Raw genomic sequence first — 16,490 nt, forward strand, 5'->3', positions numbered from 1 at the left:
TTTAGGGCTTTTTCTCTGCTACAGGTATACAGGATGACTTCACCGCATTGAGGGGCTGAGGGACGGGCCCATGTACCGTAAAATCTTGGACGAGAACCTCCTCCCCTTAACTAGGTCACTGAAGATGGGTCATGGATGAGCCTTTAACATGACAAAGACGCAAAACATATTGCCAAGACAACCAAATAGTGGCTTAAGGAGAAGCACATTAAATGTCCTAGCCAGTCTCTAGACCCTAGTCCTATAGAACCTCTGTGAAGGAGGCTAAAACTCCAATTTGCTGAGCGACAGCCAAGAAACCTTAAAGATTGACAGAGGAGTGGACTAAATGTATCCGGACACATGTGCAAACCTGGTGACCAACTATCAGAAATGTCTGACCTCTGTGCTTGCCAACAAGGGTTTCTCCACAAAGTACAAAGTTATGTTTTGCTTGGGGATCAAATACTTATTTCACTGACTGAAATGCAAATCAATTTATAACCTTTATATAACATTTTTTTCCCCTGATTTTTTTTAATATTCTGTGTCTATCAGTTAAAATAAACCCACCATAAAAATTATAGACCCTTCATTTGTTTGTAAGTAGGCAAACTTACAAAATCAGCAGGGGATCAAATACTTATTTCCCTCACTGTATGTGATGGATTCTATTGATGGGATGGTAAATCCTATTGGAATAAAACCCAAAACACACTACAAAGAGGAATTTAATTTAAAAATCTCATTCTAATTAAAAAATTCATTGTTTTTTTTCAGCAGGGATGGTATTTGCATTAAAACCACAGTATCCACAAATTTACCATTTTCTAAATATAGGAACCATACTCCAATTAATAATCTTTAGTAAAACCACAGCAACTAAACATACCATAGTTTCATTATATTCATTATTATACTAGCTATAGTTTATGTTTGTAGTTAAATTATGGTAATAAGTCCAACAAACACATGGCTTCTACACTTTACTATTTACAAGAACCTTACTACTTACTGGTAAATTGCTGCTAAAACTGGTAAAGGGAATATACAAAATAAAAGAACACTGCTCATAAATACATAGGCCTAGGGGGCTAATGAGGATAATTAGGCTAAATGATCATACAGGATTATATCTAAACTAAACATATGTGTGCTAAACATATAAAGCTCTTAAAGGAGTTGCTCACTGCAAAATTTGCCCCCATTGACTTTCCATAGTAGGAATAAAAACTACTATGGAAAGTCAATGGGGGAAATTTTGAAGTGAACTACTCCTTTAATACAACTGATTCTGTGAGCTACTCGGTGTATTCAGTAGGTGCTTCAGAGGCATAAGGTATACGACAATAAAACAATGCACAACTGACATAAAGGAAATTTACTTTTAATACTTGAGTACTTTTAAAAGCACGTACTTCTGTACTTTTACTCAAGTAAGAATCTGTCTTTACAACTTTTACTTGTAGTGGAGTAATATTTGACCAGTAGTATCTGTACTTTCACTCAAGTAAGGAAGTCTGTTACTTGTCCGACACTTTGGTTACGGTCAAGTCCCGAGTTGATTTTAAAATCTTGCTTTTTGTTTATAAAGCTTTACATGGGCTTGCCCCTCAGTACATACATAATGATCTTCTTGTTCCGCACATGTTTCAAGATCTCTACGCTCTTCTAATCAACTTCTTCTTTTTGTTCCTCGTTCACGTTACAAAACGAAAGGTGATCGGGCTTTCTCGGTGGCTGCTCCCAGACTTTGGAACAGTCTTCCTCTCAATATTAGATCTTCCCCTTCTGTCTCCATTTTCAATCTTCCCTAAAAACATATCTGTATTCTGAGTGTTTTAATTGAAGGTGTTTATATCTTTACATATGTCTCTATGGTTTTGATCCAGCTGCGCTAATTTTGCTTTTGCTTTTCATTTTCTTTTTCTTTTAAATAGTATTTTAATATATCTGTACAGCGCTTTGGCTACAACTTCCGTTGTTTGAAATGTGCTTTATAAATTAATAAACTAAACCAAACTAAACTTCAGTGGCGCAGCGAGTCATTTTTGCACTCATATTTTTTTGCGCTTCCTATGCCCATGATCCTAATTATTGGCAGTTATTTGAAAGGACACTTTTTCATTACAAAAATTCACAAAACAACTGACTTAAAGACAGTGAGGGGGTGGGTCGTTCGAATCACCCGACCACCCCCAACCCCTCCCCCCCATCCCCCCCCGCTACAGGACTGATATATCGTTGCTGTCCTTCTCGCTGGCGATTTTGCTGTCTCCATATTTCGTGACACCATAAATCATTATTATAAGTCACCCTTTATGTTCGTATTTTGCAAATATCTAAACAAATAAAGTATTAAAGTGTTTAATCATCATTTATCTGAATTGAAGCAGAATGCTAAAATAAAAGTAAAGTCAAAATAACAAGATAAATAATATCTGCGGCTATAGCAATGGCCTGTGTTCACTCATTGAAGACACATCTGCTCAGTTTTTCTTTTTCAAAAGGGCTGGATCAATATTTTGCTGTCATGATGTTTTGATATGAGCTACAGTACTTGTTTGATACCAGGTGTGATCTGAAAAACTGAAAGGAGGTCAATGGGACCTTGTCTTGGTTCTTCAGCTTGTTACATCACGTCTAGATCAAAATATGTGACTGATTGTGTGCATCTCAGACCACAAAACTCAGCATCAGGCTTCAGCTCAACCAGACAAAGAGCAAAACTGTTCTGCGATCAGCAGTTTTGGAAAAAGAAATGTTTCCCAGTACTGTAACTGTCACCGAAAATGCCAGCGTTTGTCCCCAGAGATTCATTAAAACAAGTTTCTCAAGCATCTAGTTTATGCAGGTTTTCTCTTTTTGTCAGTTCTGGCTGTAGATGTTGACGTATTAAACACAAATTGCTTGTGTTGTCGTGTTCTTCAGAAGTGTGTGTTAGTGCACCATCTGGGTTTAACCCTTGAGTTTGCTCATCACTGTCCTTTGCTTTTCAGACACTTTGATGTGGGGCTCTACAAATGGCTCATCAGGTAAGATCCGTCCTGTTTTTGTGTGGGTGTGTGTCTCAGAGATAATGAGAGATATTTTGAATTGTTATGGACACACATTTCTCTTTACAGATTGAAATGAACATGAATAATAATCATAATCAAAAACCATAATCAGAGAACAATTACATGCCTCAGGTACATAATTCTGGCATAATAAGCCGCTGAATATATAGCCTCCCTTTTCTTTTGTTCTAGCTTGATCTGCGCTCACTTTCTAGTTTTATACATTAACAGAATATTTCTAGATTTAACTGTAACTTGCAACCATCATTGTATTCAACTTTAAAACCTAGTTTTGACCCAGTTTATGTTCCTAAAGCTATCGATAACTTCTATTGAAACATCTCAGAAAATGCAGATGCACAACAATGCGGGTTACCTTATGTACTTATCACACTTCATATATTTGTTATTATCATATAAATGTTTTTTTCTTGATGACTATTTTCAAGACTCACGGTTGAAATATAACCGTGAGTTATGTCCACGTTGCTTTGAGGTGAGTTTGACCAAACATAACGGAATGGTCAAAAGTGATAAAGCGTGTAATGGTTTTCTCATGCCATTTTGACTTTAGGTTAAAGCTGTAGCTGTGGTCTGTAGTTTCCGAATCAAAAGATTGTTCCCGAACACCTCTCCTAAAGTTTTGAACGCTTCACTGATCCAAAGTGTTTAATACATGGCTTGCTTAGAGTTTCTGCACATTAAGCTGTGATTGAATCATTACAAACATTATACACATTATCTTCCTGATGATGGATACAGAAGACACACTCAGCAGCTGTTGAAATGAATGTTGCTTTTGTCATGTTGACAAATGGACTTTAAACCATTAGGGAACATTTTCTTAATGTATTTGTGATTTTTAAAATGCGATCCGCAGATTTGGCGCAGTGGGAGAGACACTACACATGTAATAGCTCTGTAAGAAAATAAACTCACAAAATGGCTCATTTACATACAAATATAAATGCAAATCAGATAATTATATATATTTCGCCTCAGTATTATCCAATTTTATGCAAATTAGCTTCATAATGGGGCGTGTTCCACACACCCAGGGCATCACTGTTACTGGGAACTGGCTGCATATAATGAACCATTTTTATTTCAGCAAGACACAATGGATAAATTTGGCACCGGTCATGATTGGTCACCCAAGAGTCCAGGGACACAGCTCGGCTCAATCTCTGCTGCTGCCGAGATTGTCCTGCAAGTTTTTAACAAGTCGTTCTCTCGTCTGCTTTTAATGCCAGAGACCATTTGCCCATTGTGCGGTTGGATTTACGCTGAGAGAGTTGGCAGAAAATTGTCATTCTGATCATGCCCTATCAAAACCTATTTTAGTTTTGTCGTAAGGGTTGCATGTACAAAATTTAAAAATGCTGTAACGTACTGAACGGCTCTCTAGGAAGGTAATGTTTGAATGCACAGCATCTCTGAACAGCTGTTTAACTGCCGAATGTGAATCTTTGATACCCTTGATGGGTTTCTATCATTATGCCAATAATAGTGAGTAGCAGCAAATGTTGATTCGCATAATATGTGCAGAGATTGCACTGCGTAAAGGTTACACAAACAGCACTGACAAATTTCTTATAGTTTGTTTGTGGACAATGTGTTTGTGGAAGCTACTGATGCATGTTTGTACATGTCATGTGAGTTCATGCATCAATGTTCACGCAGTTACTCGATCAATCTTATTTATTTATTATGCATATTATTTATCATATATACAGCCGCGGAAACATTTCAAAATTATTTTCAGTTTTTCTGAATGTGTTTAAGGAAAAAATGTCATTTTTGTTTCATTCTTTGAACTACTAACAATATTTCTCCCAAATTTCAAATAAAAATACTGTTTCTATTTGCATTTATTTGCAGAAAATGAAAACTGGAGAAACGGTGGGAAAAAAAACAGAAAAGATGCTCTGGATTTTTCAGATCTCAAATACTGCAAAGAAAACAAGTTTATATTCACTTTTAAGCAATGCAACTCTAATATTTGAATTGTATTTAGGAAAAGTTTAAAAATCTTTTTTTTATGTGATATCCTGGCTTTTTATCACAGTTTTTGTGTGTCTTGTCATGCTCTCTCAGTTTTGCACGTTGCTATTGGATGACTTTGTCACTCCTGAGGTTTGATTTTGTTGAAATACAACAGACACTGGACTAGCCACAATACATCTAGAAATGCTGATTAAATAAAAAAGTTGGAATGGTCTCAAAAGGTTTTCTGCGGCTGTATATGTATAACAAAAAGAGTATAATTGACACATTTATTTCTCCAAAATGTTGTTTGGGGAGGGGGTCATCTTCCTGACAGGAAGTCAGACCTGAGCTGGACAGAGGTTTCCAATGTCTCGCAATATTAATATTTCAGTTTTTCTTGTGCGTATAAATACTCTCAGGGGCTGGAATAGGTTAATTCAGTCGTAAGCTCTTCAAAAATAGAGAAAGCCTCTTCAGGACCTGGCATAAGCTCGTGTGCTCAGCTGTAGCATTTCCTGACACTTTATTCATATTCTAATGTCCTCCTGCTGTATGGGAAGATCATTGTTGTGGTTTTGGAGAGAGTGCCCAGGTTGTGTTTCGTGCTGGGTTTGGTATTGTCACTCTCTGGCAGGGCTGCGATCTCCACAGACAAAAGATGTTTGATCGGGGTTGTATTAGCATGTATTTAGCACGAAGAGCATTTCATTCTATGCCGACATGCTGGAAACTCGCCAGTCTGTGTAAATATGTACATGGGAAATTAATGTTACGCATGATGCTGCTTGTGCCAGTAACGTGGACCCGAGAGTCTGTGGAACTTTGATTTAATATTTTACCATATTTAACATGAATATTTTATTTAAAGGGGCATAGGACAAGAGACTTGTATCCAGATCTTTATTAATCTGCAAAGTTTTAGACCGGTGAAATAGAGGTGTGCATGGATGATGTGTTTTCGTATGCAAAATCCGAAAGAGAGTTAGCGTTTTAGCACATCCGGTTTCATCGACCCGAAGTCAGTTGGTTTTTTTGAATGGGCTTTTGGTGAAATGTCTGGAATAAGGTCTAAATATTTTCACATTTTCTTGTACAACATAAAACAGGAATACTCCGCTCGTGATTGTAAAGGTTTTACACAAATGGCAGATTTAAGAAGTTGTCTTTAAGGAGTTGCATCTCCTTGCAGTCCCACCAATCAGAAAGCTGATTGGGTATAGCAGCCACACCCCTTCCCTGAATTCTCTAGCATGATTTTCTTGCTGCGTCTTTATCCTTTTTAAAAAGAATATTTAGCTTGAGTTTAGTTTTATGCTGAAGCTCCACCTTTGCAGGAAGAAAACCAAACCTTTGTCTATCTGCTCCTGACCCGCTTCTCTCTCTCGGTTAAAATGTGTAGTGATTGCATTGTGTCAGAGAGAGCTGATCTGCATAATTGGAGTGTGAATGTGGGCTGTATGTGTGTGCGAGCGAGTGTCGTAAAGGGCACTGGGAGAGATCTTAATGTGCTTTTAAATGTGCAGTAATTGTGAAGAGCTGAGGTTTGGAGTGTGGAGATGTAGAAGAGGATCTTCGTTTTCCATGCATGTGACTCACCATCGATGTTAAAGCATCCACAGACACACACAGCACACCTCTCCCGTTCGGCTATTGTCTGCTCGAACGCCTCGCTTTCAGACCGAAAAGTGTCATCTTCTACCTTTTGAAATGTGCGCACAACAATCAAATCACAGATGCGATTCATATGAGCTTATATAAGAGAGAGAGAGATGGATGAGATTATATTGTGGTGGCCACAGAAGCAAGAGATCTTAATTGTTTCTGTGCATATATATTGTTTTCGTTCCTGATGAAAATAGACGCTTAAACACCATTGCAGACTGGCGAGCGTCTAGTCATGAGCTTTTCAAAAACACTTTAACGAAAGAGACAATGGTGCACGGTATACTAAAAAAAAGCGTCACGGTACTTACTGTGGTTTCTCTGTGTGATGATCTGAGTGCAGAAGACCAGACAAATTTGTGAATTTGAGGCATCTTGAAGCACAGAGCCATTGCATCTCACTGCCTACTGCAGTACACATTCAGGATGTGAAATTGAGTGTGTGTATATACAGTATATACTATATAGATAGTAAGTTAGTTTAATAAGGTAAATAAAATCATTTCTTCATAGCTTTAGTGGCTATTCAAAGGAATACTTCACACAAAAATTTAAATTCTCTTTTTTGTAATAAAAATATTTGTCACTTTATGAACATACATAGGTCTCAAAATGTTAAAGCTACAAAAAGCACATACATCCACCGTAAAGCCCCGTTCAGACCGCCAGCAGCACCCATTAACAAAGCGAGGCGATGTCATTCATTTCAATGGTAGCCTAGCGACATCCAGCGACACGAGTGACAGTGACCGTTGGCGACAGGAAGTGGGCGTGTCTAGCGACTCGACAAAGTTGAGATTTGCCGTTTAAGGAAGTCCTGCCACTCGGCGACCATGTTTGCAACGCACCTCTGGGCAATTAGGGCAGTTATTACGTGATTCAAACAAGGCATGAATGAGGAATACTGATATTTCTACAATCGCCGGCTAAAATCCCATTTAAACGACATATTTAAAAACAACATTTAAAATGACTGTACCATAACATTTGTTTCCTATGATCAAATTGCACTTAAAAACATTATTTTTCATGTTACTTTAGATACTACGCAAAGCTTCGCTAGGGTGGCCATATTAAGCGTTGCGATACACACCATTCATTTCAATGGCAGTGACGCATCTCGTTAATATTAATATCTTTGGATTTGCTCAAATTTATGCAAAAGATGAGCGACTACCAATAGGAGTACAGCAGCGGAGCTCACGTCAGCCGTCTCTCGTCAGTTACTGCAGGGTTTATTTATAAATGTTTCTAGGACAACTAAAGCTAGGAACGCTTTCTAACGACCTCATAGCGAGAGACTAGCGACACAGTCGCTGGCGGTCTGAACGCAGCTTAAAGGTAACCCAAATATCTCCAGTAAGTTCACGTGTGTTTTGAAGCAAAACAATAGGTGTGCGTGAGAAAATGATTAATATTTTGAGCTTATTTGGTGAAAACAAAACTAGTGCATGCAAGTGCTAAATGCATGTAAATACCTTCATTTTTTTATTGGTTCTTAAGTATCTCATGGCGATCATACAACATACAAAAGTTTTTTTACTATTATTTACCCACTGGAGTTAATTGAATAACTTTATCAAAGGTGATTCTAAGAATATTGGGGGCACTAGGCAAAACAATTGTGGGCCCTTTTGTCTTTTCGACCCTGCTGAAAAAAACAAAGGAACCCTGAAAACACAGTAGAAAATTTAATGAATTTAATGGTTATAATAGAAATCATATTGGTCATAATGGATACTACAGTGTGTCTGTTTTGGATTCTGTTTCTGTTGGTGGGATTTTAGATAAATCCTACTGGAATAATGCCCAAACAATTTTGTAATGGTTTTAATGAAAAAGCTAATGATTCATAATGGTATTTTATTATAAATCATTAGAATTTCTGTGAAGGTTTCTATTGTTTTTTTTTCAGCAGAGGCATTAGTGCATTTTCTATGTAATACCAATCATTAACATTTTTAATTCATTTAATATTTGTAGAGAGAACCTCTATGTTCTCAAAAATGTTATTGTAGTTTACTAAACATTGCTGATGGTTGATTTAAGGGACATTGCAATAGATTTGTTGTCACTGTGAACAACTTTATTCTGGTGCCGTTAGGGCTCCACCCCATTTTAGGGTCCTGTGGTCTGCCTGCCTGCAGATAATCTCAAACATATAAAAGTATTCTCAGAGAGAGAGAGAGAGAGCAGACAGATGTCTTTCTAGGCAACCAATACCACTTTTCCTAATATTGACCATTTACCTAAAGCTAGGAGCATTAGAAATAATTGGCAATAGCAAAGATGTTCCCTGTGAACATCTTAAATTTGTAATTAGAAATTCTCAATATGTTGCTTTTTTTTCAATTAAAGGCTGATTGTGCTTTTATAATTATAAAACATATTTACAGTTAACTAAAAATAAACCACCAGTTTAATGTATCAGTGAATCCACATCGAAATCCCCCAAATCCACATCAATCCGTTGGGGGCGCAAACAAGACTGGAATATTTAAAGCGAGCCAAAACCAGGCAGATGTATGTTGATCCTGTTTTTCTTGAACTCTACACACACTGTGGCACACGCTGTCAGCTGGCGCTGTGGTCAGAGGCTAATCTTATCCTCTTCACAATCTCGCTCGCACAAGAGTCAAGTCCTCCACTATCCCAACAGCCTCATTAGAACAGATTGCTGCTCTCTCAGCCCTGAAATGAAAACTATACTACACTGTAGAGAGAAAGAGAGACAGACAGACTTAAAGCGAGAGAACGGGTGTATAGAAATCTCTCTCTGCTGTCTGTTATCATTGTTGAGGGGGACCGGTGACAGTTTTACACACAGTATTTCATCTAACAACACTTTCTTTCTTTACACACTTACAGTATCGTACAAATTCAGAGAAAATCTGTCCCATACTGTACGATTGAGTCTGAAAGCAATGTTTGATTACTTAAAAATGTATCTACAATGTGATCTAAATTGTTGGTGATTTTAGGTACATATACGTGCCGTTGGGCGGCGCGCGTCACGGTGTGTTCCGGAAGCTCGTCTATGCGGCGCTGCCGTTCGGGTTTGTGTGTTTCTGGCACGGTTGCCATGACTACCTGCAGTGCTGGGCCCTGCTGAACTGGGTCGGAGTGTCGGTGGAGAAGGCGCTCACGCTCCTGTTCTCCTGTCCTCCTCTTCATCATATTATTGTGAGCATACACACACACACACACACACACACACACACTACCCTTGTTGAATCTCAACTTGAAATTAAAGGGCGTTTTAGTTTTGTGTGAACTGTCCTGTATTTTTACTGCAAATTAAAGGTCCTGTGTGTAATTTTTTTGGAGGATCGACAGAAATGCAATATAATATACGTACATAACCACTTCTTCAGAGGTGTATAAAAACCTAACATAATGAAGCGTTGTTTTTATTACCTTAGAATGAGCTATTTCTATCTACATACACCGTGGGTCCACTTACATGGAATTTGCCATGTTGTTTCTACAGTAGCCCTAAACGGACAAACTCTACAGAGTGAGTTTCGTAAATACGTTATCTCCTCCAAGAAAAAAAAAATGAAAACGCGATGACATCTTAGTCCTGTGTCAGCCATCGTAGTGCATTGAAAGGGAGGGGTGAGCAATGGAGTGAGCCGTTGGTTGCAATTCGCAACCTCACCGCTAGATGCCGCTAAATTTCATACACTGGACCTTTAAATAAACGTTTTGTAGATTTCAACACGGCATAAATAAAACAAAATTATAGATAAACTGATGCCAATACATGTCTTGTATGTTTCTTTTTCAACAGGTGCGCTGTTTGTCTCCACGGATGCAGAGGCGAGGCTTTGCACTCATCTCAGCCTTTTCCACCGCTATGCTTATTCTGTCCAATCTGGTGTTTCTGGGTGGGATCCATGTGGGTAGAATCTTCTGGAAAAGGGTGCTTGTCCAAGGTTGGTCATTTAAATATGTACACCCCTATGTTTGAGACTCACATCCATCATTATCATCTCCAGTGAGATTTCTTCCCTTTAAAACTGCTGATAATTCAGCTGCAGCTGCTGAGAAAGCTTTTGAACTCTTAGGGAATGTAAAAGTTTTTAGTATTTTAATATTTTGTGGCTTAAATGTTGCAGTGTTTCGGAATGTAAGCTGTAATGGTTTGATGTGACACTGCCTGTCATTTCGCTCCAGATCAAACACAAACAAGTGGAAATGAATTCTGTATGAAGCGCTCCGAGCATGATGATCTGAATCACTGTTTTTGTGGCACGTATGAGATGTGCTGTGGACCATAAACATAGAGGTTACAAGTGATTTTGTAAGATTATTCTTTTGTGCTTTGATATGGATATCCACAGGGTTCCTACAGTCATAGAAAAACTGGGAGTATAAGTTTTTCTGGTTATCCTAAGCCATGAAATGCGTATCCATGAAATGGATCCATAAAAAGGTTATATTTAGAACAACTTTAAGAAAATATTTGATCTATTTAACTCAGAATCAGGATCTTGCTGTTATCAGGTTGGGTGCATTAAACAGTAGTTGACTCATCACCAGGAGGCATCAGGACATTTATCTAAGAAGAGTTTAAAGATAGAGAGAGGTGTGAAGAAAGTCCATGGGTGAGATAAAGTAAGGTGAATGTCTCCAGAAGCTTCTGGAAGCTGTAATTCACATTTGCCATCGGTCACCATGGCATCATTCATTCTTGACATCTCAGACTGGCGCTCATGCTGATCCCACCCACCGCCCACAGCACCTGCCAATCAAAACCCAGACAGTGAGGCTTTGTGCTGCTCAGTTTGAGGTGGGAGGAGCTGCTGAATACAGTAATGCAGGAGAGAGAGAGCTGTCGGAGACAGGGACTCACAATAAGTTATGAGTAGTTTAGTTTGTGCTGGCTTTATTATTGCAGTCATATCCTAGAGTTTTGTTCACTGATTTGAAATGTAAAATACATGTATTGTTTTGTTTACATTTATGTGCGTACGATTGTGATGTCACAAATATTTCTATTTAGTGTTAGTTTTGAATTCATTTTTAGTTTCTCAGTATGTGTGTCTGCTCTTTACAGGAGGTCGATTTGGTGTGACGCAGGTGTGTGTGTGTGTGTGTGTGCGTGTTCGTGTGTATGAGGGAGAGACCATGAAATATTTTATCCCATTAGTTTTGAGTCTGTGTTTAGACTGCAGCAGACAAGCACAAAGAGATCAATACTTTTACACATACACACGGATGCAACCGGACATAAATGAAACATGAGATCTGAGCTGTTGTTAAAGAAACTATTTACAGGTTTTCCGTAGCCTTTTCACCGCTTAGTGTTTTGTTTCTGTGTGTGCAGTCGGTATGACAAAATACATTAAATACCCAAATTCCAGTACCTAAAGGACAATGAGGTGTAACCAGTGTGCACAAGCCCCACTCCCTTTATTCTCGCTCTCATTTCCCTTCTGCTCCATCCTTGTTTTCTTCTCTTCCTGATGCAACAAGGCAAGTCTTTTTAATGAAGCCACCAGAGACAGCACACACACACACACACACACACACCTGTCCTTTGTGTTTTTTAACAGCTTGGGGCTCTTAGTAGACCCATTGAGGGGCATTAGTGATTATACAGATATATAACATAATCACTTGGAGTGAGGAGTTTGATTTGTTCAAAATAAAGTTGTTTTATATTTTATATGTTTCTTTATATGTGAAAGACTGACAGCATGACTAAACCAAAAAATCAAGGTTATCACATAAAACATAATTTTTAACTTTACCTAAACACATGTACAAATATGACTGTTGTATTGCTTAAAAGTTAATATGAACTTGTTTTCTTTGCAGTATTTAAGGTCGGACAAAATACAGAGAATCTTTTCTATTATTTTGACCTGTTTCTCCGGTTTTCATTTTCTGCAAATAAATATAAATATAAACAATATTTGTATTTGAAATTTGGGAGAAATATTGTGAGTAGTTCACAGAATGAAACAAAAATGATCATTTTACCTAAACACATACCTATAAATAGTAAATTCAGAAAAACAGAAAATAATTTTTCCACAGCTGTAGATTTAATATCGGTTTATCGGAGTGTCGCTTTGTACCCTAACAGGAAATGTTCAAGAAATTATAGTAACATATTGACTGCTGTTTCATTTTGTTAACATCACAATTGTAAGTATTTCTGTGTATCTCTACCCTAAAATTGTCTTTCTCCTTTTCTTCAACAGGCTGGTCCTCTGTGGCCGTTCCAATGCTTGCTTTCCTCTATTGCTTCGCTCAGGTTGGCATCGAGTGGGACATGAGATGATGTCACAGCAGCTCAGTTTGGATTCAATGCAAGACAAAGTTTTTTACATAGACAATAGTATTAAACATTTTACCATCATTTTGACCAGTCACGATTTGGAGAGCTTGCCAGCACGTAAATTTGTGGATCATACAGACTGAAAACAACAGGTTCATTCCTGTCAACTGCTGAATTGTGTTTATGATGTAGTGTGTGTGGAAAAGAAATGGCAGGGCTGCTCCAGGTGTGTGTTTGATGGCTAATCCTGTCGCTGCTTTATTTATGAGTTTGTCTGAACACTGATGGTGACACATGTCTCTGATCAGCGGCCAGGATACAGGCGACAACCTGATCATTGGCTCTCTCTCTCTGTGTGTCCATCCATCTGTGTATTTTCCATCCTCTCATTCGTTTTGCCCCTCTGATCTTTCTTCGCTGATCTCTCCGTCTTGTCTCATTTTTCTATCCATTTCTATTCGTTTCTCTTGTCCTCTGTACTGTGTTTTTCACATTGTATCTCCTTACTAACAGCTCAAGCTGCTGTATGTTTAATTGGATTACTGATCTGAGCCTGTTTTGTACTTTCTTAGAGAGTGTTAAGATTGTGCGTGTGTGTTATAAAGGGGATTACACTTTAAAGAGCTTTATCACTGCAGCACCTTTATTGGCATCAGATTAATAATTCATAATCCCTTCACAAAGTCTCTCTCTCTCTCTCTCTCTCTCTCTCGCTCTCTCTCTCGCTCTCTCTCTCGCTCTCTCTCTCTCTCTCTCTCTCTCTCTCAATTTTAGTGTGCTTTAAGGTATGACAAAACTGTACATTTTTAAAGCCTCCACAACAGAGCAGCAGATCAACTATTGTGCAAATTAATAGTGCAAGTAATATTAATCGATAACTAATAGGGCTGTCAAATGATTAATTGCATGAGAATAAAAGTTTGTGTTTACATAATAAATGTCTGTGTTTATAAATACAAAATTAATATGTTAATTAATTATATAAATATTCAATTTTATGTTTTTTTTCGTAATTATGTGTATGTTTTTATAAATACAAAATAATATGCACAGTACACAGAAGTATATTGTGTACAAACTTTTATTTTGGATGCGATTAATCATGATTAATCGTTTGACAGCCCTAATAATTAATGCATTAATAAATAATAAAATGTATAAATATTAGTGCAAAAAAGTATTAAATGAGTATTAGTGTATTGAGTATTAAAAGAACAACGAAGCAAGTTTTGTTTAGACACTAAACTGCAATTAATAAAATAAACCAGTTAAGTATTTAAGATGAACTAAAGGTGAAGAAAAAGATTTGATGCCATTAAAACCAAAGATGCAGAATCCAGTCAGACGACTCGCTGTTTTTCTCTAACAAGGAGATTATTAATGTTCGCAAAATTTCCAGTGTGTGCTTTGAGTGTTTATTTAAGTGGTTAAACGTCCCCTTGATGTGTGAGTTTTATGTATTCTGTCAGAAAGTACAGCTCTGCCTTGATCTCTCTCTCTCACTGTCTCTCTGTGTATGATGTTATTTTTGTAGACGGTATGGTAGAGGTCAGGTGTACCCTGCTCTTTCCATGAGTCACATTGAAATGCCTCGCTGACGCCACACACTATACAGGTCCTTGATATGTTTGTATGTGTCAGTGTGTTTTCAACACGGGTCACTTCGCTCTTAATGAACGCTGAATAATTATGCAACATTATACACTCCTCAAAGTGAAAATAATATAATAATGTCCCTCCACTTAAAGCTGATGTGCTGTCATTTACATGTTCATTCCCTTCAGCATTTAAATGAAAAATATCATTCACACCAAACAAGTCAGAGCAAAAATGTATATAAAATATTTTATTATCATAAATAATATTTTACAGCAACTTTACAAATCTCATCTTTGTGCTTTACAGTAGTCCATGTGAAGAAATGCTGTTTCAGTATATAAGGACCATGCTGTCTTCAGAATACTGCGAAGTTTTTAATTAGGGTTGTTCTTAAAGAGCGACCCGTAGAGGACCACAGCGATCAAACAGACATGCAGAGAGAAGCCTGTTTGTTCACACAGACCCTGCAGTGTGACATATAACAGCACAGCTCACTTCGACTTCAGTAGCAGTGTTAAAAATTGCAAAAATAAACTCATACTGTACTGTACAAGTTAACTCGCTATTCATACATATAAATACACACTGATATGACATGTGTGATAGTGTGTTTAGGTTTCTTTCAAATAAAACTCACTATAGAAAAGTTCCTTAATTGTACTAGGTTGTAATCATGTTGTTTAAGAAATAATTCGCCTCAAAAAATACAATTCATAAAATGTCAATTTACTCAACCTTAAGTTGCTCCAAAGCAGTATGACTTTCTTTCTCCAAATACAGTTTTAAGAATATTCACTTATTGATCTTGACAAGCATATGCTATTTATAACATTTTGATATCATATGATGGCGATGTGTGAGGAACAGACAGAAATGAAAGTGGATAAACATGCATTTTTAAGGATTTATAGGGATTGTTCACCCAAAAATGAAAATTATGTTAGAAGAAAGTCTTTTCAATCCTGTATGACTCTCTTTCTTCTGGAGAACACAAAAGAAGATATTTTGAAGAATGTTGGTAAACGAACAACAGCGGCACCCATTGACTTGCATTGGATTTGCATTCATACAACTGATGTAATTGGGGTCCGTGGTTTGTTTACCAACATTCTTCAAAATATCTTCTTTTATGTTCTGCAGAAGAAAGAAAGTCCTACAGGTTTGACATGACAAGAGGGTGAGTAAATGATGACAGAATTTTCATTTTTGGGTGAACTGTCACTTTAAAGGTTGTTGCGTGCATCTCTTGAACCTTTCTCGGTTTCTGCTTAGAGAAATTTTGTCAGATTTGGCGCAACATGAGGGTGAATAAATTATGACAGAATTTTCATTTTTGGAATAACCTTTACGAAATGCCCTGTTATGAGACATACTTTGGTTCTCAAATCTGTAGAAACGTTCAGGCACCCCAAGCATAAAATCTGTGTCTAATATCGGTGAGAGTTCATTTTCCCATACTAAATGCAAATTAGGACTCGCCCACCAAGAATCAGACAGGTCTGCTACAAAGAGCGAATCCGTTGGGGTCAGAGGCAAGAGATTATATACTCGTGCAGTAGAGCAGTACTTCCTTTTAAATGGTAATTTATTCACTTTTCCTTTTGTTTACCATGCACGTCTTAACCTTATTTTAAGTGCAAATCAAGCCATGCTGTTGTCGTATTTGATCAAATCAATGTCGGTCACGATGGGATGGTCACAGATGCCTGCAGAGAGTTAAAAAGAGCCCTGGAGTAAAACATGCTAGTATTTAGGGGCTGTTTGTATATTTAGGAACTACATAAATACTGTACAATCCTCTTTCGCTGTCCTACTCTATGGGCAAAAGTGCATAACATGTATTGTTGCAGAGGCATGCGGTGACATAAGGGCTGCGAGTGGCTGTTTGTTTCTTGTAATGCTTCGATTAC

At 37.6% G+C, this 16,490-nt stretch overlaps 1 protein-coding gene across 1 annotated transcript in view; it reads left to right on the plus strand.

Annotated features, from left to right (window-relative positions):
- Positions 1-13,018, plus strand: part of hhat (hedgehog acyltransferase) — a 57,540-nt gene extending 44,522 nt beyond the window's left edge. Inside the window, 4 exon segments of the mRNA XM_057344626.1 lie at positions 2,979-3,014; positions 9,671-9,872; positions 10,483-10,627; positions 12,905-13,018. Of these exon segments, the coding sequence (XP_057200609.1) occupies positions 2,979-3,014; positions 9,671-9,872; positions 10,483-10,627; positions 12,905-12,984 (463 nt within the window). The 3' untranslated portion in view covers positions 12,985-13,018.
- Positions 13,019-16,490: the final 3,472 nt, after the last annotated feature.

The sequence above is a fragment of the Triplophysa rosa genome, linkage group LG10 (genome assembly GCF_024868665.1).
Source record: "Triplophysa rosa linkage group LG10, Trosa_1v2, whole genome shotgun sequence".
In the NCBI taxonomy this organism is placed as follows: Eukaryota; Metazoa; Chordata; class Actinopteri; order Cypriniformes; family Nemacheilidae; genus Triplophysa; species Triplophysa rosa.